The 27999-nt window shown below is 30.4% G+C and overlaps 2 protein-coding genes and 1 long non-coding RNA gene across 3 annotated transcripts in view; all 3 read right to left on the reverse strand.

The window, feature by feature from the left end:
• Positions 1-448: 448 nt before the first annotated feature.
• LOC132719713 (adhesion G-protein coupled receptor D1-like) lies at positions 449-10097 on the reverse strand. Its single transcript, XM_060703591.1, has 12 exons — positions 9998-10097; positions 9452-9554; positions 8507-8657; positions 7824-7893; positions 7558-7624; positions 6438-6523; positions 5918-6044; positions 5374-5415; positions 5128-5196; positions 4320-4362; positions 3933-4003; positions 449-3678 (listed from the first exon to the last, which is right to left on the reverse strand). Exons 3-12 carry the CDS (start codon positions 8595-8597, stop codon positions 3511-3513), a joined length of 834 nt encoding a protein of 277 aa, XP_060559574.1. The 5' UTR covers positions 8598-8657; positions 9452-9554; positions 9998-10097; the 3' UTR covers positions 449-3510.
• Positions 10098-10779: 682 nt separating this feature from the next.
• LOC132719581 (uncharacterized) lies at positions 10780-12371 on the reverse strand. The gene is made up of 3 exons (XR_009624251.1): positions 12278-12371; positions 11710-11824; positions 10780-10842 (listed from the first exon to the last, which is right to left on the reverse strand). It is a non-coding gene; the product is annotated as an uncharacterized LOC132719581 (long non-coding RNA).
• A 4147-nt stretch (positions 12372-16518) lies between these two features.
• Positions 16519-27999, reverse strand: part of LOC132720325 (sushi, von Willebrand factor type A, EGF and pentraxin domain-containing protein 1-like) — a 64899-nt gene continuing 53418 nt past the window's right edge. The window contains exons 24-41 of the mRNA XM_060704483.1: positions 27823-27996; positions 27444-27617; positions 27024-27197; positions 26595-26771; positions 26252-26353; positions 25045-25136; positions 24552-24755; positions 22720-22791; positions 22468-22582; positions 22011-22142; positions 20396-20465; positions 20091-20193; positions 19578-19624; positions 19208-19320; positions 18234-18410; positions 17936-18109; positions 16903-17013; positions 16519-16640 (exon numbers count right to left, since the gene is read on the reverse strand). Coding sequence (XP_060560466.1) covers positions 16519-16640; positions 16903-17013; positions 17936-18109; positions 18234-18410; positions 19208-19320; positions 19578-19624; positions 20091-20193; positions 20396-20465; positions 22011-22142; positions 22468-22582; positions 22720-22791; positions 24552-24755; positions 25045-25136; positions 26252-26353; positions 26595-26771; positions 27024-27197; positions 27444-27617; positions 27823-27996 — 2333 coding nt within the window. The remainder of the gene's footprint in view (positions 16641-16902; positions 17014-17935; positions 18110-18233; positions 18411-19207; positions 19321-19577; positions 19625-20090; positions 20194-20395; positions 20466-22010; positions 22143-22467; positions 22583-22719; positions 22792-24551; positions 24756-25044; positions 25137-26251; positions 26354-26594; positions 26772-27023; positions 27198-27443; positions 27618-27822; positions 27997-27999) is intronic.

Below are 27999 nucleotides of genomic sequence, written 5' to 3' on the forward strand. Positions count from 1 at the left end.
CCTCGACAGCAAAAGCTGTTTTTGTGTCTTAAAGGGCGGGTGGACCCTCATGAATTATATAATACAAACATACAAAAATTAAGTAGTCAGTATATATCTACTGCATATATATACTGGTCTCATTTGGCCTCCCGTGCATCACTATTTGATAATGTATTAATCATAACATACTGATAGTATTTAATAACCTATCAATTATTTCTCTACTTTATAGGAACATTTATAAATATCAAGTTTTTAAAATACACACCAATAACAGACCTTTTTACCCCCTTTTTACCATCTATAAACAGCTGCTCATGATGCCATTCATTTAAATACCAGACAACCGTCTCCGTTTTAATCAGTTCCAATTATATTCAAAGAAATAGATTAATGCAGTGTTTATTTTCGATATGTAACAAGAAAACAATATGGAATTGGAAATTAAAATAGACAAAGATACAGATGAGTTTTATAAAATAATTTATTTCATTTGATTTAGGCAGCCATGGACATACAGCAGTACAAGATTGTGAAGCATGAACCCAAAATACTGAGCAGAACATTAAATTGCTGCAGAAGTTATTGAACTTTGTGGGTTAGAATAGGCCCTGCTGAGGAGTTATCTACACATGTGAGTAACTTTATCTTATAACATTAGGAAAAAACATGGACAGGAATACAACCCAAACAGATTTCTCTAAACAAATATCAACTGTTTAATTTTCGTCAAGTCACTCTTGAAATATTTATTTTCATACAACTCGGTGAAAATAATTCCCGTATGTATAGAAATAAAACTTCAAAAACCTCTTATCTTTATGGTCCTCCGTGATCATTTATTCCAATGATTATGGTGCTGCAGATTTATTTCCGAGAAAGCCTGTGCTATGGAGGTATTATAGATGCTGCACCTTTCATATTATATTATGAAAAGAAAGTCACACAGAGCCTGCATTTTGTCCTTTTTTTTACAATTTGTCATTGCTCTAAAGTAATATACATTCACAAAATTGTCATGAGACATTATTTCTTTAGCAATATATCATAATCAAACATCACAATTCTCACTGTAAAGGAAACGAATAATGTTATAAAGTACATGACAATGTACGAGTAGCAACCACAGTTATCATCTAAACAGTATCAGTTCTGCGTACGCATTTACTTCTATTCATTTAATTACGCCACAGTGTATATTTATGCAAACAAAGCAATTCATAGGTTAAAAATGACCTGTTATATTATTTGGAACTTATTGTCTTTTGAAAGTTTGTTGGAATCATAAGCAACATATTCTTTAAATTGATTTGCCATACATAATTATTCATAAAATGTGACGTATTTTGTCAAATTGTTTAAAGAGCTACAGACATTATACTAGCAGATGACTATTGCCGCGTGTTCAGAATCGGTTGTCGCACCTTTGTAGATTTAGTACGATCAACTCTTCGGCTATCAATAAAGCTTGAAATTATTCGCTACAATTACTTATACCGTAATTATCAACGTCAACGGGAGTTAAATTTTAAAAAGTTGAAATATTTGTGCTTCTTACAACAATTAAGTCCCCAATATAAAAAAGAATAAAAGTGAACCAAAAAGATACAGTAAAGAAAATATTTATCTGATTCTTTATTGTGTAATACATAATGGTTTATAAATGATTGAAAAAAGTATAAATGAATGAGGACAAAGTATTGGCACATGAAGAATTACAAGTAGTAATTAAATTGTCATAAGGGTAAACATGAAACAAAGAAATGTATATTGAGATTGTGTTAGCAGGTAACAGAAAATAAGAATACATTTTAAAACCATATTAATCAGAAACAATTACCAACAGTCTGAAAAATGAATGAGTGTCACAACATAATACCGATGACGTCATTTTATGATCATTCTAATACGATTACATGTAAATGCACGCAGACGCAAAACAAAACATATATCATAATATATAGAATTCGCTTACGTTTCTTATTTAGTATGAGGAGAAATGTATATGATTTACACAAAACATTTATTTTTTTCTAAATTGCCATATTAATAACAATGTGAAACAAGACAGTCTGAAGGACAGCTCAAACCCCTTCCGCAGCGGACATGAATGTGTACTTTTTGACCTTAACCAATTATGACCTTGATAGTAGCAACCTGGATTTTGGTGATAATAATTGTGATGATTTCTACCAAGTCATCTTAAAAACAGTGCAGCGTGTTTGGAATTGACACGAAATGTAGACTTTTTAATACTTGACCTTTTAGAATGACGTTGACCTTGGGGGTAGCAACCCAATTATTGCGCTCTACACATCGTCTCATAATGGTGATCATTTCAATATAATTCAATGGTTTTATTGTACAAAAGGCCTCCGGCCCATACGCAGTGTATACAATATACAATACAAATTAGCATTGCTGGAGATATAGTGATGGTCAAATTTCTAATGCAATTATAACGTACAATCTGAATATAAATTATTCAAAGCATTTAAGGAAATTGTCTCTTTCTTTCATTGCATAATTAATATACATAGCAACATTACATATCAATGACTCGTCTTTAGTGACTATCAAAGATTAGAACTTTCCAACATGCGGATATTGATAATAATACAATGGTATATAGTGAGAACGTACAGTTGCATATACAGAACACACGATAAGAAAGTGATATTCGTCCTCTAACATTGAATCACAATACATACAATCACGATGTCAATATTAAAATGTCTACCATTTTCAACCATTAAGTGATCACTTGTGCCAAGTTATTTCAAAAGATTTTTTACCAGTTTAATATTTATGGTGCGGACATGAGATTTAGACTTTTTAACACTTGAACTGTAAGTGTGATTTTGACCTTGGGTTTAGCAACATTAATATTGCGTTCTGCACATCGTCTTAAAATGGTGATCATTTCAATCGTTATTGAGCGGACACAATAGTGTTACGGACAGACATACTGACAGAAGGACGGACGAACTGACAGACGGAGGCTATTCCTATAATCCCCTTACCGCTACGTGGAAGGGGATTATTAAAGACATGTTGTGTAACTGGAAATGGAAGAATTGATAATTTAAAATTTCAAACTTTATAAAGTTTGATAAAAATGAATCGTTTACATCTTGTAAAGAGTAAAATAAATGATATTTTATATAATCACACAAAACCTTTACCAGACACTTTGATGCCGATGCTTTGGCTATGAACAGAGCTTTCTATAAGAATAATAGAAGGTAATTTGGTAATGGGCCACTTTATACAGCACCATAATTTTTGGCTCTTAATAACAATTGAGGAAAACATAAATACTCGCACAATTCAAATAATATATATTACAAAATGTACAAAGCAAAAGCAAGGATATTAACGCTTTAAACGGACACATTTGAAAATTTCTGTTATATAGATAAAAAAGCAACATCAAAGCAGATACACATGTCATAACACTAAACCTTTTTCATAGGGGTGTACATGGAATCATGTGTCTACACAGTCTTGCAGAAAATAGATTAGCTTCTAAGTGACCACTGTATTTCTGTGAGGCGTTGACACTGATTTTGAAACAAAGCTAGTTAATTTGTCACGTGATTCAACAGAAAATGTAGCTGCTCGTCTTCCATTTCCATAAAATCCTAGCGGCGTTGCAAACTTTACATCCGGCGACGGGTATCGAGAATTTATCATCTAAAGTAGGAAAAAATGTTTAAAATAAACAAACGGTATTTAGTGAAGATTAACAAACGACATTTAGTGTGGAAAAATGCAAAATAATCGGAAACATAACAAGACATAGAAAATACTAAAAATAGGCGAAACTAAAATGTAAAAAAAAAATCAGAGCCACATAAATGAGAAATAAAATACAGGCTAACTGGCAATTTTATTTGAACAAACAAAAATGATGCAAAACATTGACAACAATGAATCTAATAACATACCTTATCCTTCCAACCATCACTGTCGTTTTGAGTAGTAAAATCGCCACTATCAATAAATGATTTCCTCGGTTCTGGATAAACGAAAAGTAGAATAATAGTGTTTCTTAAATGCACTAGATTTATCTACAACAACAAAAACAACCAAACAGATACGGTGTTCACACGATAAACAACGGAACAAATGCTATGTTTACACGACCATTTTTTGAGATGATGTTAGCTTAAGACAACAAGTAAGTAATGCAATTATATGAACTGTTATTTTCTATCTCATTGGAACGTTAATCATCTTGAAGGGAATAATTAACCATTTCTGGTTTACTAAAGTTAGCCCGTGTTGGATTTTCAAGATATTCAAAACATTAAAATGAGACGTCACACATTTACCTATAAGGTCTTTCGACTTGCTTTCATCTCTCGAATAACTCCTCTGAAAAATAAACAGAGTTGATGGTAAAAATCAACCATCTCATTTAAGCAATAAGCTGTTAAATTATGTATACAAATATGGACTTTTCAGTTGTCTCATATCATATCATATTCATACGAACATATCTGTCTTATTATAGTTTTTATATGGCATATCAAATCTGGCATTGAATACGACGGACGTCGACATTTCTTCAGCTTGTAAACTTTTTCAAATATTTGGCCCTCATCTTTAAAAAGGCGCATTGTAACGATTAATTCGAAATGTCCTTAGAAAAAATAAAGACGCAACTAAAACAGACTAATTGACTTTTATTTGCGAGAAACAAACAAACGGTGAAAATTCTCTAAAAATCTATTATTAGGAAAGAAAAGTAAATATACTCTGATATTAACATGTTCTGTTTCACAAAAAGTATCTTATTCGCTAATCAGTGAAATACATTTTAATTTTTCTTTTATAACATAAAATAAAATTTACCTGTTATATGATACAGAAAATTATTTTTAGCCAATCAGATAAAAGCATTTCAAAGCTTTTATAGATCATATAATAAAACATATGCATAATATTATAATATTCTTTCTGCTAATCTTAAAATATCCCAAAACTTTAAAATGACATTACTTTGTTTTTTACAACAAAAAAATCCATAAATAACTCCAAAATGTCTTGAAGAAAAAACAATTAAGTGTAAAATTAAGTTCTGTATCTATACGACATTGTTATAAATATTATACATTGTTGTAAATATTTTACGCTTACCAACATGCTTTTCAAAATTTCTTTAACCGATGATCTCCGTCTATTTCTAAGCTGAATAGCTTTCTTTACCTGAAAAGAATATTTGGATAACATTGACCGTTGAACATTGTAGTCTTCTCCCGAGGTTTATTAAATGAAATGCTGATAAGCCAAAATCTTATCCTTGTTCAGTAATTCTATTAAGCATTATATTTTATAGTGATCTTAAATTTGTTTAATTTATGGTTAACGAATGTAATTACCTACCTGTTCATTTAGGATGCAATGAAATAAAAATATAAAAAATCCCTGAAAAAGAAAGAAATAACGATTTAGAATATATTTAATAATTTAATATAAGATAGCCTTTTTTTTCTCAAATATAATCTTTTAAACAGCTAACCAGACACTTTCAAAATTCCACTGTAAAACATATGAAATATAGTTAGTTATTTCTTTTTTCCTTATTACATAACATTATTGTTTTTTAGAAATACTCTTTAAAGCAAATCTTAGAAATCAATAAGTGTAAATTTTAAATACATTTAAAATCATGTATTTGGACACGAATTGATTATGCCTATTATAGAAAATAAAACTGGAGAAAAGCGTAACTGCAAATTAATGTTCAGAGAGTAAATTTACAACTTCATGTTTGTACTTTACAAATGTATCTGCTAGTCACGATTAGATTTGAACGTATAATATCATTTCACATATATTTTTATGAAGTTTATATTTTTTGCTAAATGGCCAAGTAGCAATAAAATAAGGAAAATACGCATTTCTCTATCACCACATATTAACCTACCTGAAGTCCATTTAGTATTGCAAAAATATACTGAATGAAGTAAAAGCTATCATGCACGTAGAATATTCCTAGAATCCAGGACACCCCCATAACAGGAAGTAGCACACACAATGACCGGAAGCTTGTTCTGCATAAATAAAACATAAGTTCTTTATCAGACAAGATGGTATCGGTATAATTATCTGTTCATTGTAAAGACTAATATGAATTTAGCTTCTTACTTATAAGAAAATTAGTTTACTCATTTGAAACACATGAACTAAACAACCTCTTTTATGTAAACTTGTTTGTTTACCTGTAATTATACTAAAATATATTGATTTAGGTGTGATAATCTGAACACAACATGTGACCCCTTTCAACATGAAAATGCATACAGTTTTTACGAGAAGGACACAAATGAAAGTTATTAATTGTTCATATAATTAAACTGATACTCAACATTTTTGATCTTTATGTTTTGGTGAAATATACATTTCCATTCACAATATAATTTGTTGCAGTTGTGAGTAATATTTACTTTATTTTTTCCGAAACTGTTTTCGTCTCCATTGCTTTTGTTTTGAACATTGTGCGAATCACAATAATTAAGCAAATTCCATTGAACTGAAATAAAAATGTAAGCCGCTTTGATTTATTTGAACTAAAATGCACTGAAAAATGACTTGCCTCACTTCTAGCTAATTGAAAACATTTGGCAAAACGGATGCTGCATTTTCACATAAAATCACTTATCTAGGATATGTGTCCATAGGACACTTATGTCCCTACTTCATTGGCTATCTAAGTGAATTATTTGAATACTCCTTTACATATTTTATAAAAGTCAAATGGTTTCGCAATCCTATGACCGATGACATGCTTATTCTTGATTAAAAACGTATTTCATGTGTAACAGTTAACTTGACCTAATGATCTCAAAGTCAAAAAGTGTCCCCTTCATGTCTTTGGCAATGAAAATAAACTTATAGTAATTGATAAGAGGACTGTGCACATTACTAGGTTCATAAAACTTAGCATTATTCCTTCTCAAGTTATCAAAAGAACGGGTATTTTACAAATCTTGTCATAGTGAACTTAGCCTTTGACCCTATGACATTTAAATAAAAAGGGATTATTTACTATTCCTGATCATCTTCCACATTTATCTCTAGTCATTGCTTATATGCAACCCTGACCATAACTATTAAGATGTGTAATATTAGTCATTATTAATCTCAAATTAAATACATGTAGTGTCTATTTTAAAGTCATAACCAACATACAAACAAAAGCTTTTGAATGTGATGTTAACAACAACTGTTAACTTGGCCTTTGTCATAGTCAAAAATCAAAAGTGGTAATTTCCTTGTAATGCTAACCACCATACCGATTCAAAATACTGTTGAAAAAAGCGTTTTCTTTTTATAATTCAGACAAGCTATCAGTAGTCAAGGCCACAGTGTCTGAACTTTGACCTATTGAGCGAAAAAATAAATAGGGGTAATCTTCTTGTCTTAACCAATCTCCACACTTAATAGACTCCTTCTCAAATTCAAGCTATCAACGTTTCTAACCTGTAACGCCAAGATTGACCAGTTAAAGGCATGTTATAATGTTATTTAAAAACGCATACACATTGGACTCTTTATCATACTTACAATAATTATACATAATGCAGGCCCAACAAAGGACCAAATCAAGCCATTTTCAACTGACAACCAGCAACTAAAATAAATAAATAATGCGTTGCAAAGATATTAAAATCAACCAAAATCTAATAATTATTATCTGATAACAATACTATGTTTATTCACATCAAACTTTTATAAATTGTATGAGATATAAACAAAATTGATTTATCAAGTATTTATCAAGAACGTACAAGTCTTGTTTTTAATTGTTTTAAATAAAAGTAGTGTCTTACAAATTGTCCTTGCCATAGCCTTCAGCTTGTGTAGCACCGAGAGAAATTCCCACAATAATAGCAGGTATCACTGTAAACACAAGTAATAATATGTGCAAAACAAACACTTATATTACCTGTCAAAAGTATTTAAACAAATTTTAAATGATTACTGTTGGTAATAACAAAGATGATATAAAGTGAATTAATAATGATAGGGCAAAGAAAACATAAACATTTGCGATGAAAGTGCAGCAATGACATTTTGTTGCTGATTATACAATGGTATTGGTAAGTGTTAAAAAAGAAATGTTATAGTATAATGTATAATGACCCCTGACGAGATATTTTTCGATGAAGAATGTTTCAATGGTTTCTTTATTCAGACGTGAGACCATCTACATTGACTCTTAAAGCTACCATAAATTCCGGTTTAATTACAGACATTTACGGACATTTATTTTAAGAAATATCTTGAACTTTTCGATATCAATATGGTAGAACACTCAAAAGAATTGAAAAACAAAAGAAAATGGCTCTCTACCATCATCAGATTCATCGATGAGAAATAAAGTAAAATATTACAAAGTTCTTGATTATATTTGTTTTATCTCAAGTTGAACGTCCGTATTGAAAATTATTACACAATATTTTAAGTTATCAACAAACATTAAATTAAAATGAGTATTTAAATTCGGATTTACCCCAAGCAAATATAAGCATGATTCGTATTCTTGACTTTGTTTTGAACACATATAGTACAGTGATAGCTATTTCAATGCCTTCCACCAGCATAATGCAGAACACAACCAAATATATATACTGTAACACAGCAGCAATAACAGCACATGCGACCTGCAGGCAAATACCTCATTTAAACATATATGTATATAACACTGACATCAAAATGTTTGAATACAGTTACACGCCTCCAGATAATTTTACAAATTTATAAAAAAATCAAAGCACATTTTAATGACAATACCATAATTTAAGATACACCTTGCATTCATATCCTTATTAGCATACATTTTATCCCCTTACTACAAGTGTATGGGTTATGTTTGCAATTGAACCTGCTTAAAGTCATTTTGTGGATGTTTTGTTAATTCACTTCATTTGCACACTCACTTAACAACATGTTTACAAGTAAGCATATTTTTCATTTCATTTATATTAACAAAAACAACTAAAATAAATATGGAGACGTTTTGCTTTACAGATATTTATATTAAGAAATAAATATGCAAATTTCTACAGCTAATTTACAGATTAATCGTACGTATGCAAGAACATATAATATAAATTAATACATTGATAAATTTTAGGAAAGTTGTGATCGTACAAGTAAAATACAATATCTTCTCAGTTGAAGCTAAGTTTTAAGCTTTAAAGCATGACTAATTTTCATGCCTTAAAAAGATTAATTCAAATATTTCCCTAAAGCAGTGCTAAAAATATATACACCTAATATTGGTGACTCTGTGCAATGAACAGTTTTCCTTTAAGATCTTTGCTTTCATTAATGTGCCTTTAATACATGTAATAAACAAATTAATATTGAGAATCTGATTATCTTATTATATATATGGATAAAAGTTTATTCAAATAGATATCGTATTTAAAAGTCACGATTCGTAACTTCTTACACTACTTTCTGTCCTGTCGACTCCCGCCAAAAATAGAATGTAGGAAAGTAAAAGGGCTACACACAAATTTATCAAGGCAGTGGTGCGATCATTCCGCAGATACCTTTGGTTCAAAAGAAAGTGAACATATTTTATTTAAAAACATGGATGTATGTTGTATCTTAATAATTTTATCATGTTCAAACAAAACAATTATAACACATGATTATAATATTATAGAATACTTACGAATCTTCAGCGGACTATGTTAAACAAACCCATTTTACTGTACATTTTGATTTCATTAATACCTTGTTATATATTGATAATTGAATATTCACGATACATAAAAACCATGATGTTCTATATTGAGGTGTATACATAACTTTCATAAACAAACTGAATAAATAAAAACTTTAACACAATAGTAATACGTGCATGAATCCACAGATAAAAAATCAAAACAACTTAGAAATAACATAAAACAAAATTAATTTCTTAGTCTTGGATTTTGATCTTAGTATTGGATTTTGATACATTAGACCCCTAGTAAAAATAAAGTCTTACTTCCAAAAGAAAATGTAAACGATAAGGGTAACTGTTAAACAAGCTATTGAGAACCCGATACCGGCTATAGAAATTATTCGGAGTGCTTTGGATGCTGCATCTCCCTAGAAAGTAAAAATTATGTTTTTCCCTACTTTGCTTTTTTTTCCGTTTTTCGTTTTTACAGTTTTTTGAAAAATAAAAGGAAAATTTTCCAATACAAAGTTTTTTGTGTACTAAAAAAAGGGAGAAATTTTTTAAAACTAAAAAAATTGTGAACTTTCTAAAAAATGTCTATGTGAAATTAAAATGTTTTTCCCCCATAAAATTTTTAATTAAACAGGTAAACCCTTTGTTTGATTCAGGCAAAAAAGCAAAAGTGGAAAAAACAATTTTAAAACTCAAATCAAACAAAATACCCCCAAAGAAAGGGTATCAAAACGAAAAGTTGGTCGATGGTACATAGAAAAATTGGTGTTAGTATTTGTATTTTTTTACAATAAAAACCATCTGGCCCAAAAAGCCTTTTTTTTCCTGTTCCCCACTTAAAAAAAAAACATTATATATAAAAAAAGAAGACTTCAGCAAAAATCAGTCATAACAAAAAAACATAAAACATCCGAAAAGTTTGTACCTAGAATTTTAAAATTTAAAATACTAACTTACAGAACTTACCGCCTTAGCATCTGCTTGAAATATTTAAATTGGTTATCTCCAAAACAATTAATGATATCGACACAAAAGTCATTCATAATACTTAATATAATTGGTTAAAAAATGTCATGGGTTATATCGTATACATTCATATCGAAGCTTACTTACTTTGGAAATGCCCAATACGAACACAATGGATTAGAGAAATTAGTCTGAAATATGAGACAGGAACATCTTTTTTTAAATTTGAATTGAACGAGCGTTTGATATACATATATATAATTCAAGAGTCAAAGAGAGAATTAACATCAGTTTTGACAGCCTAGAAGTAAAGGTTAACAACATCTTGCAGGATGATAACAAATGGCTAGAATATTAAATATGAATTGAGTCTATTAATTAATGTATGGTATTGGGAAAACTCTACTAGGTGTTTAATGATAGACAAAGTCTTAATAAACACTAATTATATAAATGCTAAAGTATTGACAAGATGACCGCATTTGATATCAAGAAAATATTTCAGTATAAACTACTTGTAAATTATGTATATTAAAGATACAGAAAAGAGTAAACACATAAAGCACAATGTATTTTAATGAAAGAAAAAAAAAAACGTTTACATTGACATAAACTGTTATTATAATAATGTGTTTCAATCTTCAATTTATGAGAATAAATTATCAAGCAAATTACATCAACTGAAAGTATATCCCTTTAGACGATGTTATTCTTACAAACCAAACAAAATTGCCGTTGCAAGGATAACCTCTTTAACATCTCTCGTTTAAAAAAATTTGCGTCAGACCTTAAAATGACGTCATTGACGAGTTGTAAATTTATATGCTATAATAAGAAAAAATGAGAAATTAATGTGAGTTTTCTTTAATAATTTCTTTTTGAAATATGATAGATATTTCGCAAGTCGGTGTAGGATCCTTATGACATTCATTATTGAATTAAGATGCACCTTGTATAAAATCATTATCGGTGTCGATAAAAAATTTTACAACAAGAAATATTGCTGATAATCTAGTGATTTACAGCTTTTCTAATTTGATAGACTTTAAAGTTCCTACCATGTCATGAGTAAAATTTAATTGGAGTGGTGGATCCAATTTATTCGACTTTATTGGTGGTGAAATTGTCAACGAAAGAATGGGTGCATTTATAACATCATCAGTATCATCCGCCCTGTAACAGAACAAATGTTTGGATTCAAAATACTGTTTGAGATATACAACTTAAATATATAACATAGGTTCATACTGGTAAGTATTTGTTAAATATAAACCAGTAGCATATGGCACTGGAAATGGAAAGATAATGATTACAATACGATATGAAAATGAAAAAATCCTATTTTTAAAATAAACAAAACGCAAGAGTCATATGTATTTCATGATATAACAGATTCAAGTGCAACTGAATTAACAACGTATGAATTGCATGCTTTTAGACGTATTACATAACGTGCCTACATTTCATTCAACTAATGTGTATTTGAATAAACAAAGAAATGTTTTACCATAATATTATGTTATTCAAAAACGGGTTATCAAATCATGGTCATTCCGAATTATGTAAATCAGTCTTTCTAAATGTTCCGATATTACACTATTTTATGTTAAAAAAGGAAGCCATTACTTGTTATTTGTATTGTTTCGTTTGTTTGGCAAGATTTTGGACAAATCTCTATACATGACGGCTGTTGTAGCGTATTGCACTGATGGACCTGAAGTAGAGTAGAATGTGCTGTTAAATATTTTTCAGGTTTTAAATACTAAATTTTAAAAGAGAAAAGATATATTCAAAAGAATGCATTGTTAATGTCTATAGAAGAGATATATCTTTCTTTTGGAAAGGAAATTGTTATTAAAAGAACGTCAATAAAACACTACTTAAATATTTTACTTTATTTCACACCTTATGAGATATAATCGACGGACTTTCTACGTTTAAACTATGTAATGTTCCAAATGTAATCACTATTGGATCACATATTATCAGTTTAGTCCAAAAATATCCACATCAAATGCATGTCTGATATAGCCTTGTTTTCGTTTAAGTGTTCAGAAAATACATTAATTTTGAAATGCATAACATACCAATATAGGCTCGTTTTAATTTTCATTTCAAAATACTTTCTTGCAATTTATCTCATCCCCCTCAATTTTTTTTGGTAAAAAAAAACTGTACTTAAGTAACATGTTTCGTAAAATGTCAAGAAATAATTATGTGAATTAAAGCGGTCTTTTAAGTTGTTTATAACAATTTTTTATTTTTTGGATCGCACTGCTGAAAAAACCTGTAAATCGGACTTTTTTTACTCGTAAAAATCTGTATTTGTATCCATTTTTAAAATCCCCTTTTTAAATTTATTTACAAAAAAAACTTTTAAAAATTTGGACAAAAACCAATTTAAAAATTTAATGTTGCTTTAAAAAAGTAGCCCTAAAAAAATTTTTTCAAACGGCAGTTTTAAAGGTAAATGTTTCCCTTTTTAAAACCGGGTTTACTATCTTTGTCTGCCCTTTTTTGTCTGGACCGGAAAATTAAAACATCTTCATCAAAAACTTTTTTAACCCAACGCGTAAAGGTAAAATTGAAAAAATGGTCTATTGAAAATGAATTAAATTAAAAAAGGGTAAGAAATTTGTGCCTGTTTGGTTCGGGGCCAAAAAGGGAAACTTTTTAAATTTCCCGGTTTTTGATGATAACCTGAAAATGTCTTTAGTAAAATAAAATTTTAAATGTATCCAAAAGCCAACAATCCGTTGTATTTATAAAAAAGTGAAGGTCGATTATCAACATAATTTTATCTGATTTGATAAGTAAAATATAATAATAAATCAGCTGGCTTTATATTTTGCATGTTTTCTAAACATATTTTGAAAATGAAAAATATCTGTGACGTTTATTATTAATTATAAAAAACTCGAGATAGTCAATTACAAGACTGGCTTACTAAGCGTTTTCTTTTTGATAATTTTTATACTTACGGGGAGTGTTCAAATTTGAACGCATCTCAGCACGTAAAATATAATTCTCTATAGGTTTCACTGTTTTTATTTTCATTTTGTTCCCTCAAAGTATTTACCTCAGGTACAATGTATACAATGTTTTAATGTCCGGGTCCAATGTTTGAAATATGATTAACAAAATCAACAAGAAAAGGCGGCGTTCAATGAACGCAGCCCCCTCCCCCCACACACACACGACCCAGCGACAAGAACCAGTGGCAAGAAGCCCAGGCGGACCCCAAACAAAAACAGGATAGGGCACAAGGCGTAGCACGGACAGGCTTATCAATTTCAAGACATATGATACACTATGAAGACACTGGAATATTGCGCTGAACAAATCTTTGGCCTAAAAGGTATTATTAGCAAGTCACAGGGGACAAGGTGAGATAAATACAGAGGACGGGGAAGCACAACGATCTTTTCTGCTTCAGAAAATTTGAACTATAAGCGCTTTGTGCGATGACGCGTCGTCATGCAGCAATCTTACATTGGCAACATTTTTTGCGAGTCTTCCGTTCTTGGAAGTATTTGATTAATTTTTGAAGACATTTTGTCATGTAAAATGTCTCATTAACAGATTTGCCTTGAGGAAAAAACATCAACCTGAGTGGCGTGGGCCTTGAGTTGCAAACATAATGGCATACAATTTCTTCTTTACACTGACTTTGCAGCCGAGATCGTGTTCTTTTGGTGCTTTCGTATTGGCTTATTAAAATGAACCAATGTTCCTCAACATGGACGACATATACAAAATACCGTGCATTGTAATTTGGATATCGTTTAAACAACAATCAATCGACAGAAATACCTTAACACCCTATGCCAAGGAAACTACGATTCTTCATATAAGAAACTATTCCAATGGCATACTCTGATATACCAACTATTTGTATTATTACTGTATACGAGTTGAGTTTGGAATGCGAGCTATAAACACAGCTTAAGTGAAATGTTTTGGTAAATGCGGTATCAATGTAAAGCTAACAGGTATATGTACCCTATAATCTTCATTTCCTCGTGTGTGTGTGTGTGTGTGTGTGCGTGTGTGTGCGTGTGTGTGCGTGCGTGTGCGTGTGCGCATGTGTGCGTTGGTGAGTGTGTGTGTGTATGTGTGTTTGCGTGCGCGTGTATGTGTGTGTTTTTGTTTTTTCTGTTGTCTTTTTAATGTTAAACAACATAATGTTCTAGATGAATTCATATTTGAATATCCTTTTGTATATTCAAGGAACATACATTTTTTTTATTTTCAAAAATATCTAGCTCTACCAAATTGGCTCTCATATTTAAAACATACCAATATTTTTCTTCACGATTAGGGTGCCATTATTTTCGGGATCATCCTCAATTGAATAATTACTCAGGACCATAGCCAAGGAATCAACTGCCTTTAGCACCCTTGCTGATTCATCATTGTTCTCCTAGAAAATTGAAATATTTTGCTGTTTCATAACGTTTTGGTTACATATTTGAATAAACCAAAGTTGCCTCAAATTGAAAAAAGAAATCAAGTTACAAGACAATTCTCAGCGGAAATAACAAACATTATGAAAATTACGGACAGGCTAATTGATAACCAGAGATTGTGAGAAATGAAATGATGTGCAATACCTTTTTGCTTGATCAGCATTCAGTCTACTATGCTTAATGTTAATGTATTATTTTAAAAACAAAAAATAAAAATAACAGTTCTGTTTGATTTGTTTGTGATTGTTTTTTTTTGTTGTTGTTGTTTTTGTTGTTGTTGTTTCAGTAATGAAATCAATGTTATATAGTCACTCATTTGAACTGGATACTTCAATATTATATACAAAGGACGAAGACTCGTTCAATACACACCGACTGAGAAAGAGACTGCCAACTCTCCTGATTGGACTCATCGACAAGATTACTCGCAATTTCTAGGAATTCCTATCGTAGAAAACAAAAATGAATTGAACATCGCAAGGAGAATTATCCAGTTACTGTCTATGAAACAATAATGTTTTAGTGAGTTGCAATAGAGCTAAACCAATCTTATTTTACTATCTTATTTTACTATATTATGATATAATAATTGCTTCATTTAATGTCATGTAAGTTGGAGTTTTTTAGTTCTGAAAGTTTAACAATTTGAATTACATACAAGATAAAATAGTTTTTATCCGCCAAGATTTAAAAGAAAATTTAATAAAAAGGAAAAAATCTTTCCAAGTGTGATGTCTTTCTTTTAAAAAAAATTTTTTTTTAAAAGTTTGTGTCTAAAAGAGATCTTGATGTATAAAAATTTTAAATAAGTTTTTTTTTATCCATAATTTTTTTTATGATTTTCCCGGGAAAAAAGCCCACTCCGAACTGTCTCAACGAGAAAATGATCTTTTCGCGATCAGTTAAATGCTGTTTTATCATTGTTTATTTCGGTTTCACTTTTAAAATGTCCTCAAGACGTATCAATTTTTTCCCCCGTTTTCATTTTTTTCAGCGTTATACTAAGTGTACACAATTAGTCAAAAATTTCCTAAAATTTTTTTTGTATGGGTTTTTGTCATTTGTTCGCAATTTATGAATGTAAGGGGCTAAGGCACACTTTTTTTGATTAAGACAAAAAAGGGGGCTGTTGTTGACCTCCCCAACCTTTAAAAAAAGAAACTGTGCAAAAATTGTGTTTTAAAAATTTTTAAATTTTTTAAAATTTAAAAAATTTTTTAGAAAGGGGTTAATCAATAATAAAAAGCATTTTTATGAAAAAATAAAATTTGGTAGTTTTTTAAACTTTAAGAAAAAAATCATCAAAATAAAAATGGAGAGAAAAATAAACACACAAAATTATCAACGTTTTTGTCATTTTACTATAACAATTCAATTCAAAAATAAAATAAGAATACTTCAAGAATAAAATTGTATTGGCACACTAACCGTTTCGATAATTTTTACTATCGATTTACGAACGCAATCATATTGTGGCAAGTTCCACACTCCGCCAGCACCACATGTTCTAGATCTTGAACCTTACGTTTTGTTGTAGAAATATATATATTCATTGGATTTTTAGGCAGTTATATAAATATATTTTCAAATTGTTACTTACAGTGACTTGGAATAGTTTTTTTATGATATAAAACTACGTGTTTCAGCAAAAAGGATTAACTATAAAATATATACATATATAATATAACGCCCTACTTACAATAACTATGTTGAATTATTTTGAAAATAATTAAGTAAGATCAATAAGAGTTTACAATCAATGCTAACAAGTATTACTTATACCTGTAAATCCGCTTTGGCAAAGTTCATTCCGAGTATTTCCAGATATTGTTTCTTGCCAAGTTAGTCCTCTACTGTCTACATTCTCCTTACAAGTTTTAGGTGTTTGTACTTCTACAATATAATGAAGAGATAATCATATCTAAATTCGTGTAAATTCAATACTAGTAATAAGGTCTATCTAAGAATAACGAAAGCAGATGATTAACGCTCTAGAGCATTAGCAACCACAGACTGTAATATGTCCAATGAATGTCAACATGTTTTTCTAAGTCAAATATGATGTTATGCAAATGATGGTCGCAGACGTGCTTCCGGATTTACTATATGAAGGTTACTTCCTCATTCATTAAGGTTTTCATTCTTTACAGTTTAAGTATATGTTAGTGTTCATCCGTGCTGTTCTACAGAAATTTGAAACTTCGACGGGAGCGATAGCGACAAGAGAATGTTTCTAATTTCTGTAGAACAGCTACGGATGAATACTAACATATTTAGTGTCAAACTTTATTTGGCCTCATAATCACTCACTTTATTACGTCACTATGCCGTTCTATGAAGTACTGTGAAAAATAGATGTCGACTATGAAAGAAATTCGATATAGTATCGACTTTTTTTTCTTCTATGAAAATTAACGCACATAATTTTTAAGAAATACAGCGTTTTCATTGGATGACAAATAAAGTTGAACACTAATTCGTATTCGAAACTATTTCTATCAAATTTATTACAATCGAAGTACTTGTACTTAAAATTTTGCGCCAAATTAAACATGCTTAAATGTTTTCTATAATTTTGATGGTCCATAAGTGAAATCGTTTGCGGGAGCTTTCTAATCTTCATAAGAATAATATCAAATGTGTCTTTTACAAATGCTAATAACGCCAGACTCGCCTTACGAAAGTTTGCTTGCCTAAGTATTTATAAAGTTTCCTAAAGAAATTTACCCACACAAGGAACATTTTCATTTACACTTTAAAACAATTTAAACTGGCGTGAATATGAATAATAAATAATTGCAATAGATAAAAATGCCTTTCACACATGTCGGGGCAGTGGAAGACCATGATCCCGTTAATAAACAAAGACGGGTTTCTGTGCCATTTAGAATATATCCGTTGTCACAACTGTAATCTGCTTTGTTTTCAAATGTCGTTCCTTTAGGTGTTGATACATTACCGTTTGATGGATTACTGAGAATACCACAATCTGTAAAAGAAAATTACATTAAAATAGTACTTTTTTAACCAAAAAGTAACGGATAACAATTTTAAACGTTTCAAACAAAAATGACAATTGGACATAAGTATTTCTAAATAGTAAATTATATTACCTTTGATAAAGCAAGATGGAACTGGGGCGCTCCAAGAGCCATTATATAAACACATGCTTGTATTAGCACCATTAATATTATATCCTTTATTACATCTGAAATTTGCCGTTGCTTTGTACGTAGTGCCAGCAGAGTTGTCAATCTCACCATTGCCAAGGGATCCTAATCCTCCACAATCTGAAAATGATTTACAAATGTGACAAGTTTGTTGGTTTATACAAATCATTTTCTTTGCTAGATTGAATATTAAGTCCATAATAGACTTTCTGAATAAAACAAGTCAAACATAAAACTTCTGGAACGTATCTTTTTAATTTTGTATAATATTATGCATATAATGTTACTAATAAAAAAGTAAAATAGAAAAATACAGAATCCTTTAAGAAAGCCTAACAGGGCAAAATTGAAAATGTTGCACACTCGGTTTGATTAAGCCTGTTCAAGGACGGTATTGGAAAGTGCAAGCTACCGTTCACGCCCCCTAGCACCGGCATAAGCAGAATTCAAAATTTAAACACGAAAATGGTGAAATTATATTTTAGAAACATCCGCACATGTGTTCATACGGCGGTTATTATGTAACCTTCAATGTGACACAGTAGTGCCATTCCATAAAAAGTGGCGTATGGTCCCAAGTAAGAGAATGGGTGTACCCTAAACGAGAAAAGAATAGGCGAAACTAAATAAAATGGAAATTAGGAGATCAGAGGTTATGAAGCCTGCATTTCACAAACAAGACGTCAAAAGACAAATTTAAAAAGCAGGCAACATATCTTATGGGTAATTATACAGTATTCAATAAGGAATATTAGAACTACCCAAGTTGAAAAAAGCTAAATAATACCAGATAACATGTTTACACAACAAAACTGTGTAATATGTCTAATATGTTATATTGAACTCCGTATTATTTAAATAAATTTCTATAATTTAAAGAAACATGTTTCGGATAATTCGATAGAAAATTATGTTACCTTGCAAACTTAGAATTACAGCAAAGTTTGTTGTGTGATTACATTCGCATTCTGTCAAATTTTCACTGATAGATCTACCAGTGCATCCTTCATTTGCCCAGGCACCTGATCCGCTAAAACAACAACTTTCTTAATCATTTTAGATATAAATTAATCATAAATGGATCAAACAGTCATGTTGCCATCCAGTGAAACAAGAACTCATGAATGTGTTTGTTATGCAAAATTGTTATTTTATTTTGGAATTTATCTGGACAAATATATTTTGAAAATTTAAAACAAATCTTTAGGACAGTTAAGTCTTTTTTGCGAATTAAGTATTGTAGAATGTTAACTGATTGTTTGGATTTCAAAATCAAAAAAGTGTTACCTTTTTCCGGTTTCCCAAAAACTGCATGTCGCACTTGTCAATTGTTCCTAAAAATAGATTAGTGTCAAAGGTATTATCAAAGGCAAACATTCCAAACATTAGCAATATATTAATACAATTTCTAAACGATTAATAATTGTTTTAGAGTAAAATGCATATGTTGAGTGGCCAAACAACAAATCTCAAACAACAATTACATCCAAATATTTTTACAATGTTTTGCGGGAAAACGGCACCAGCTTGTATCCATATACATGACGTTATATATTTCTTGAGCAATTGTTCAGTAAAAGTATACCAATTTGTTACATTGTTTATATGATAAGTGCAAATTTCAGTGTGCTTCTCTTGATAAAACATGTTCAACTTTAGTGTATTTCTTGATCTGATGTCCTCTTACTTATTCAATATTCTTTTTATCTGCATTGTAATGTATTCTGAATACTGTGGAAATATATTATATAATGCCAATATCTACTCAAAGGTACGTAGTAGATAAGATATAGTACATACATTAGTCAGCTCAAATTTCATGGTGATTGGCGGATCAAAAGTGCCATTTAATGGAGGCAATGTAGAAAATGACAAAACTTGACCATTGAGCTGCTCGTTATCACTGAAAATAAAAAAGTATTGATTTAACAGTTATGTAAGTTGTCCATAAAATAAGCAATATTTCCCACAGAAGAATCTTAAGACAACATTTCCCCAGACAAAATATTTTTTTTAAAAACATATTTGTTTCATTTATCAGATTGTAACATCGTTATACTGTCATATCAAACAGTAAATTACTTGATGTGATGTTATAATGTTACCTTTTATCCGGCATTATAATTGAAATATCTTTATATATTGCAGCTGATACTACAGGTTGCTGAGATGTTCCTGTAAGAGAAAGTTCAATAACGTAATAAATCATCATGGAACAAACAAAAACGTTTCTGACCTACATATGTGATAATAACATTGAGAAACCTTAAAGAACGCCCAAAACGTTACCTTTAACATGTTTAAGGCCCAGTTCGACTGACCCGGTTCATAGACGGTACTGGAAATAGCACGCTATCATCGAAACCCAAGCAGAATTCAAGATTTAAAAAAGAAAAAGAAAAAAAAGCAAACATTTGAATTTAGAAACATCCGCATTCATGTTTGTAAATTGTAAGTGCCGTTTGCAATGTGTAAATTACTTTCTTTGCTCACTTCACTAAATGCTTCTTTAAAGTTTATTATTGGATTTTTTATGAAAATAAGCATAAATCTAGCAGCAATTCTGTTTTAAATGTTGTGAGGCAGCTGTTGAATGCCAAGAACTTTGCAATGCTATGTTGATATGTTTAAAAGGTTCTTTGAGATCGTATATTTCCTTTATTTCATGACAGAGTTTGATACCACTTTAATGTGTTCCTTTCCTACATATACCCTCTTAATCATTATATGCATTAGTAATATAAACAGTGTAAAAAGCACTGCCTACCGGCTGTATTATATATGTGCTAGTCTTCGCTGGAATTGTAAACTCCAATTCCAATTCTAATTGTGATGAAGATTGAACACTGTTTTAGTCGGTGCTTAGGGACGCGAGAGAGTTTACATATTTCATAATTGCTTATGAACAGACTCAAACAAACATTCTTCCATGTCCACCACTTAATTTTCTTTTTTACTGCCTACGAATGGTCTAGAGTTTTAAAGATTTTTTTAAAGATATACACGTATTATGCTCAAATGTGACATTTAATAATATTGATAATTGTTATACAATCTCTTTTTATAAATGTAGAATAAAAACCTTTTGAGTACACATAAAGATGATGGGTTACGCTTCAAAGGATACTCAATGTGAATCATGAAAAAAATGGCGTTTTAAAGCAAGGACCGAATTAACTTTGTCGGTTATAGAAATTTCAGCTTTCCAAGCAGGTTTTGTGTATTCTCTTATTCAAATCATACATATCTATTGAGAACTGCTTAGCTTTTAGTATTCTTTTGCAATAGAAGTATTTCACTTAAAGTTCAGCGCAGTACATGTTAAATAAATTTAGTTTTGTACCCATATATTTAATGTACGCCCTTTTAACTTTATGAAGCAGTATCACAGATTCCGATATATGCATTATTATGAAATTGTTTAATAATAATCTTTAGATTTATTCACAATTACAATGTGTATATATTTTACAAGTCAGTTCCATGTCAATATTTAAATGGTGTGCTAAAACTTCTTTAAAATAATAATATTATAAGCATATGAACAGTTATACTCCTCTTGCCAAGCAACATATTGTTATAATGTTTTCAGTTTGTACCTTTCGGAAAGTTAACAGAAGAATTTATTGAATGGATTTAATTCACATAATATTTAAAGTATATAAATAAACCTCTCTAAAACAACTCTATAGAAATATTGAAAAAAGAAAGATTAGTTACCGCCAAAGGAAGCTGGGTTAAACTTAATTTGACTATCTGTTGCTCGTAACCAATTATCACTGCTGGTTTCCTGTACTGCATCAGAACCAGGGAAAACAAAATTGTTTGATGACACTGCTTTCACGTGTAGCGCTGAAATATCAAACAGATCTCGCAAAGATACTTGGAGACAACTTGTTAGGAATTGGCATCATTGAACGCGTAACATCTCATTACACAGTAAAACAGTACTCGTAACTATTTGTTGGTGTTGCACATCTATTTAAGACAGAAACATCTAGTATACTGAAGGAAGTATCCACCTAGTATACTGAAGGCGGTATCCACATTGTCCTTGCTTAAACTATTTCTTGTTAATTGCCTTTTGTATGCCATTCAATAAAAGTCGATAATATAATGACCTGTTACAGCAATTAATGAAATGTACATATGATTATTTAGAAAATATAATTATTACCTATGTTTGGTTTTACAACTGCCGGTAAACTATTTCCTGTAGAATTCACTCGTATTGCCATTGCATTACCAAGTGTGTCCACAGAAGCTAACATTTTCTTGGCCACTTCACTACTCTATAAATATAAAAACAGAAATATTTTAATGTAAAAATGCACAAATTGTGATAATATTTCTTCAATTACATTCATACATTTAAAATATACAATTCAAATCAATACAATTTTAAATAAGATAAAATTAATCAACCTACATTTTGTGTTATTGCATTCCAACTTCCAGAGTTCTTTACATCTATCAAGTTGCTTATTGTCTCAGTAAACACCTGAAGAAGTATAAAGACATTATACATCATATCACACAATAAAAACTGTTGACGAAATGCATACTGTATCATGATAAAGGTAGGGCATTGCATAATTTTGTTGATTCATAAATGGCAATAATTTAGTGACAATCAATTTTAAAATGTTGCCCTTAACATTTATGAAGTTTAAATAAATATATTTGGTTGTTGAAGTATGTAAGGTGTGCAAAGCAAAACCGTTACCAGTTTGTCTAAGGGAAAACACCATGATAAGAGTTATTTGTCTTCAGGAGTTGTAATCCTAACGAAATTATTACTAGTAAAGGAACTTTTCAATGGTTGTTTAGAGTGAACTAACACGCAAAAAAATATGTGAACAAATCAGGTATTTTCTGCTTCAAAAAATAGTGAAATAATATAGAGAAAATAAGAATCCCTAAGAAAAGCCCAGAACATCAAAATTGAAAATGTTGCAGACTCGGTGTAACTGGTTCATGGACGGTACTGTCGAATCCGAACTACCGTCCACGCCTCCTAGCACCGGCTTAAGCAGAATTCAACATTTTAACATTAAATTGTAAAATTTTGAATTTAGAAACATCCGCTTACTGACTTTAAAAGTAAGTAAAAAACATCACTGTTTAACAATATATAAGTGCACGTATTAGTTATATATATATATATGGTCATAAATAATAAAAAAAACAACAAATAATTGCATAAAATTGTGCAAATGGGTATGATTACAAGTTTTCATAATGTTAGCAACAACATTTCCGACAAGGTCTACAATAGACATGTTATATCATATTTATTCCAGTACTTCTCGTGTTTATCCTTTAACGACAAATACTTTACTAAAGATGAACATGATAGTGAAAATATTTTTACCCCTTACTATTTTAATATTTTTGCTTAAAGTTCAATAATTCAGAGCCTCCTTTTATAATTTCTTTTTCAGTAAAGAATCAGACTTAACATAGGAACTGTGTTAAGAATCATTTGTCGGCACTGTATACCTTATTATTAATTTTCTTAATGTACTGTACTTCTCCTTCATAGATATAGCTAACTAAGAAGTTTCAAGATTAGATCTCCCTTATACATCATATTTATGCTTCGGACAAAACAATCATGGGTAATAAATAAAAAAATGATTTATAGAGATACGTTTACTTCATTGGCATTGCATTCTTCCTAAATGAGATATATTAATCTATGAAGTTTAGTGTTTATACGTATATCTTAAACATTTCAAGTTATACTCCGAACAAATATTAAACACCCCCCCCCAAAAAAAAACAAAAAAAAAAACAACGATAAATCGTAAAATATCAAAAGGCAATAATATCAATACATCATTAATTCGCACCGCACATTGATAACTCATTGATTGTTTTAGTTATAACAAGGACCCTTAACTTAACAAATAATAAGAGGCGTCCTGAAGACAGTGCGCTCGATTATTTTCAGTGCTTGGTAGTAAGATAAAGGGCATACATCAGCTATCTATAACATGTGTTTTTGTTTCATCCTGGCATAAATGAAGCAGTAAAGCACTCAAATACTGCTTGCTATAAGCTATAATAATTTGATTAATATCATACTATAACACTACGGTCTACAGGTTACAGTTCAGTACACTTTCCATACCATTTCCTTCATTTAACTATCATTCGGACACAGATCATAGGTATGGGTGTGCATTAACAGGACAGGTGTACCAATAGATATGCATTTATGCTGTTATTTGTTCTAAATTTAAGTCAGATACTTACATCTGTAAGTTGGTTATTGATTAAGTTTGGTGACGATGATAAAAGAACTGCAACTGTCTCCGTTGATGTTATTAACCTGCTTACTTCAAAATCAGTCAGTTTATCTTGCTCAACTATATTTTCAGCTTGCGTGGTTACATCTTTTAGACCTTGTAAAGCGTTCAAAACATCTTGATGTGATGTATCTTCATTTAACAAATCTATCTGTGAAAACATCAAAGAATATTTAATCCTTGTCATCACATTTCCAACACAATTAAAGATATATCATTAAACTCTTTGCTAACAGCTGAAAGAAACTTACATAATATGCGAATCATTTTAGGCGTGTTTGACATTTATTACTTTGGTAAGCGTATTCGTTCAATGAATTATATTATTTACATAATGCTAATTAATTTACTTTTTATTGTAACAAAATATATATCTGATGGTAAACAAGAAGCAAATCGTTGATTCACAGTGGCATTTAACAATAACAATATATATTTACCGTGTTTATAACTTTTTTAACTGATTCACGTATACACAGGTACTGGGGAAACTTCCAGAATCCATCAATTCCACACTGTCGATTTACAGTACCTAACACGTTTGACAGGTAAATATTTGGCATTAAATATAATATTCGACTCCATTAAAACGGCATTGCACGGCAATTCTTAATGCTAATTTGAATATGTAATAAATAGTATTATACTTTCGTATAGACCCTTTTATTTAAGACCGTATTCAAGTTGTCGCCCTTGGATGACGTCATTGGGGGATACGGTGGACATTTGCCGATACGATTAAGTACAATAATAGAGGGATATAAAGATCTTAATCCTTTTTCTTGTAAGATTGGCAGCTTAAATTGCCAAAATTGTGTGTAATTGAATAAGATATTGCATAAAAAGGATGGTGAAATGAATAAATATGTTGAATACAATAAGATTAACTATTTGTTTTAATAGCAGACCATATTGCTGGGTAACTGATCATGATTACCATTTTCATTAGAGCCAGAGGCTCGCACACTCATGCTATAAATACAACTTACGCTTATTTAAAAAAAAGACAAAAATAATAAATAATGAAATGTTCGCCATTCCATATTTGAAAATAAAGATGAATTATTCGGACTGTTTTACTCCTCAGACTGTGACATTGTTTTTTCGATATTTTTCCAGTCCTATAAGTAGGAAAGATTCATGTGGAAAGATAATGTACTTTTCAATTTTCAATGTGCATCGTGTAAGCTTTATAAAAGTGTTTATTTAAAGGCAATACCTCTTTGGTCAAGAAAAAGTCTTCAAAAGAAAAGCGAAACCATAAAGAACGCTCTAAACAACCAAAATCAATCATTTAGGTTTGTTTATTTTGATCCTGTTCCTTTGCGGTAGTGGCTATTGTAAGCTAGAGTTCATACCCGTTAGCACCGCTTCAAGCAGAATTAACATCTCAAGATGACATTGGTGACATTTGAATTCTAAATACCTCCGCAGATTAGTTCATTTATTTTTATGGAAATTTAATTCGTTCGTGCCATTCCATGGCAAGCGGGATAGAGTACCTCAGTAAAATGTCCAAAACGAGAAAATAAAAGAAGAAATTAATGTAACAAAATTCTAATAGAGGTTATAAAGTCTACTTATCACGGTCAAGGCGACAAAAGACAAATTAAAAAAAAACACATCAATCAACATAACCTATCCTACCAGTAAAATTAGTTTGACACGCGTTGCTTCTGTTTCTTCCCCCTGCGATTGCTTTCCAAACAGTTCCTCTTTCGTCGGTATTATCCGGACACCTCTTTGCACCTGTTTAACAACAACTTTAAATGAGAAGTTATGATTCAATTTAAAGATGACGAGAAAGACACGTGCATTTTAAAGATGTGTTGTTATTATAAAGGTTGCAACTATATTTGATCCAGAATCATAATGTTCAGCCAAGCACAATTTTTATAACTCTCGAAATAATGAAACAAAACAACTATTTAACGGAGTTTAATAATCAATTAACTTCATGTTTTAGTTTAATCAAATATTAAGGAGTTACCTTTAAGTAAACAATCTGGCTTCGTGTTACTCCATTTTCCGTTTGAATCACATATTCGAGTTACATCACCAATAATATCAAGACCTTCATCACATGTATATGTGGCAGTTGAACCATATGTTGTACCATTAGAAGTATTGATATTACCATTCATTGGATCATCTAGTCTGCCACAATCTGATTCAAATAAGTTAGTGTCATAAACACTTTCATAAAACACAATCATTTAAAATCTTTACATTATGGAAGAACTGTTAAAAACGTCGCACTAAAAGTGAAGCATTTAGTTAACTTAATACAGATTATAAAATTAGGTTTTGAACATTATGTGTTTTTTCAGAGAGAGGGATTTTGATTATTATTTTGCTTGTCTTTGTTTCGTACTTTAAAGATTTCAGTAAATATATTCACTATATATTATACACAAACCTATTATTGAACAGATGGCAGTATCCCAAGTCCCATTTTCACGGCATTGTATAGCAATAATACTTGCAATATATCCTGTTTCACAGTCAATACGAGCTATTGCACCAAAAGAATAATTGCTTTCTTCTTGTAAATATACTTTTCCGTTTTCTATTGTTGGTGATGGTTCACAAACTAATATCATAAAATAAATTCAAGTTAATTCTTGTTCAGTGTTAAGATCAAAATACGAAATTCTGTTACTAATTTAATGCAAACATTGGAACATAAAATATTTTAAGCTACACCAGGATACAATTACGATATTTTTCAATTGAACTTGGTTCAATATTAAAATAATATAATAAAACGAAGCCTTCACTGCCACTACTTTTAAACAGACAAAAAAGCAACAATAAATTGCAACTATCAAACTATTACCGATTAAATCGCATGTTGCAGTTTCCCAGACTCCGGTATCACGACACTGTATGGTTTGCACGGAGGAATTATAACCAGTCTCACAGGTTATCTTCGCTAATGCTCCATATGTAGTATTTTCTTCTCCGAGTAAAGCTACGTTTCCGTTTGCAACTTTTGGGGCAGCACTACAATCTAAACGACGACCATATTCTTAACATTGTTACAAATAATTTTCTATAGAATTATCGTAAAAATATTTTGACCTACAAGTTATCGTTTAATAAATTATTATAACAAATGGACACAGCAGAACTCCATTAAAATTCAAAATAATGTCTTATCCAAAGAAAGAAATGTTTGTTCTAAATTGCAAAGAAAAATGAGATTGACTACAAACCTATTAATTTACATGTTGCATTATCCCATTCTCCTGTATCTAGACACAGTATAACATCTACTGTAGCGTTATATCCTGTTGAACATGAACCATTCGCTATTGCTCCATACGTGGTATTTCCATCTTGTTTAAGAGTAATTTGTCCATTAGCAATTACCGGAACTGTCTCACAATCTT

This window comes from Ruditapes philippinarum, unplaced genomic scaffold, assembly GCF_026571515.1.
Source record: "Ruditapes philippinarum isolate M1 unplaced genomic scaffold, ASM2657151v2 ctg2376_1_1_1_1, whole genome shotgun sequence".
Lineage (NCBI taxonomy): Eukaryota > Metazoa > Mollusca > Bivalvia > Venerida > Veneridae > Ruditapes > Ruditapes philippinarum.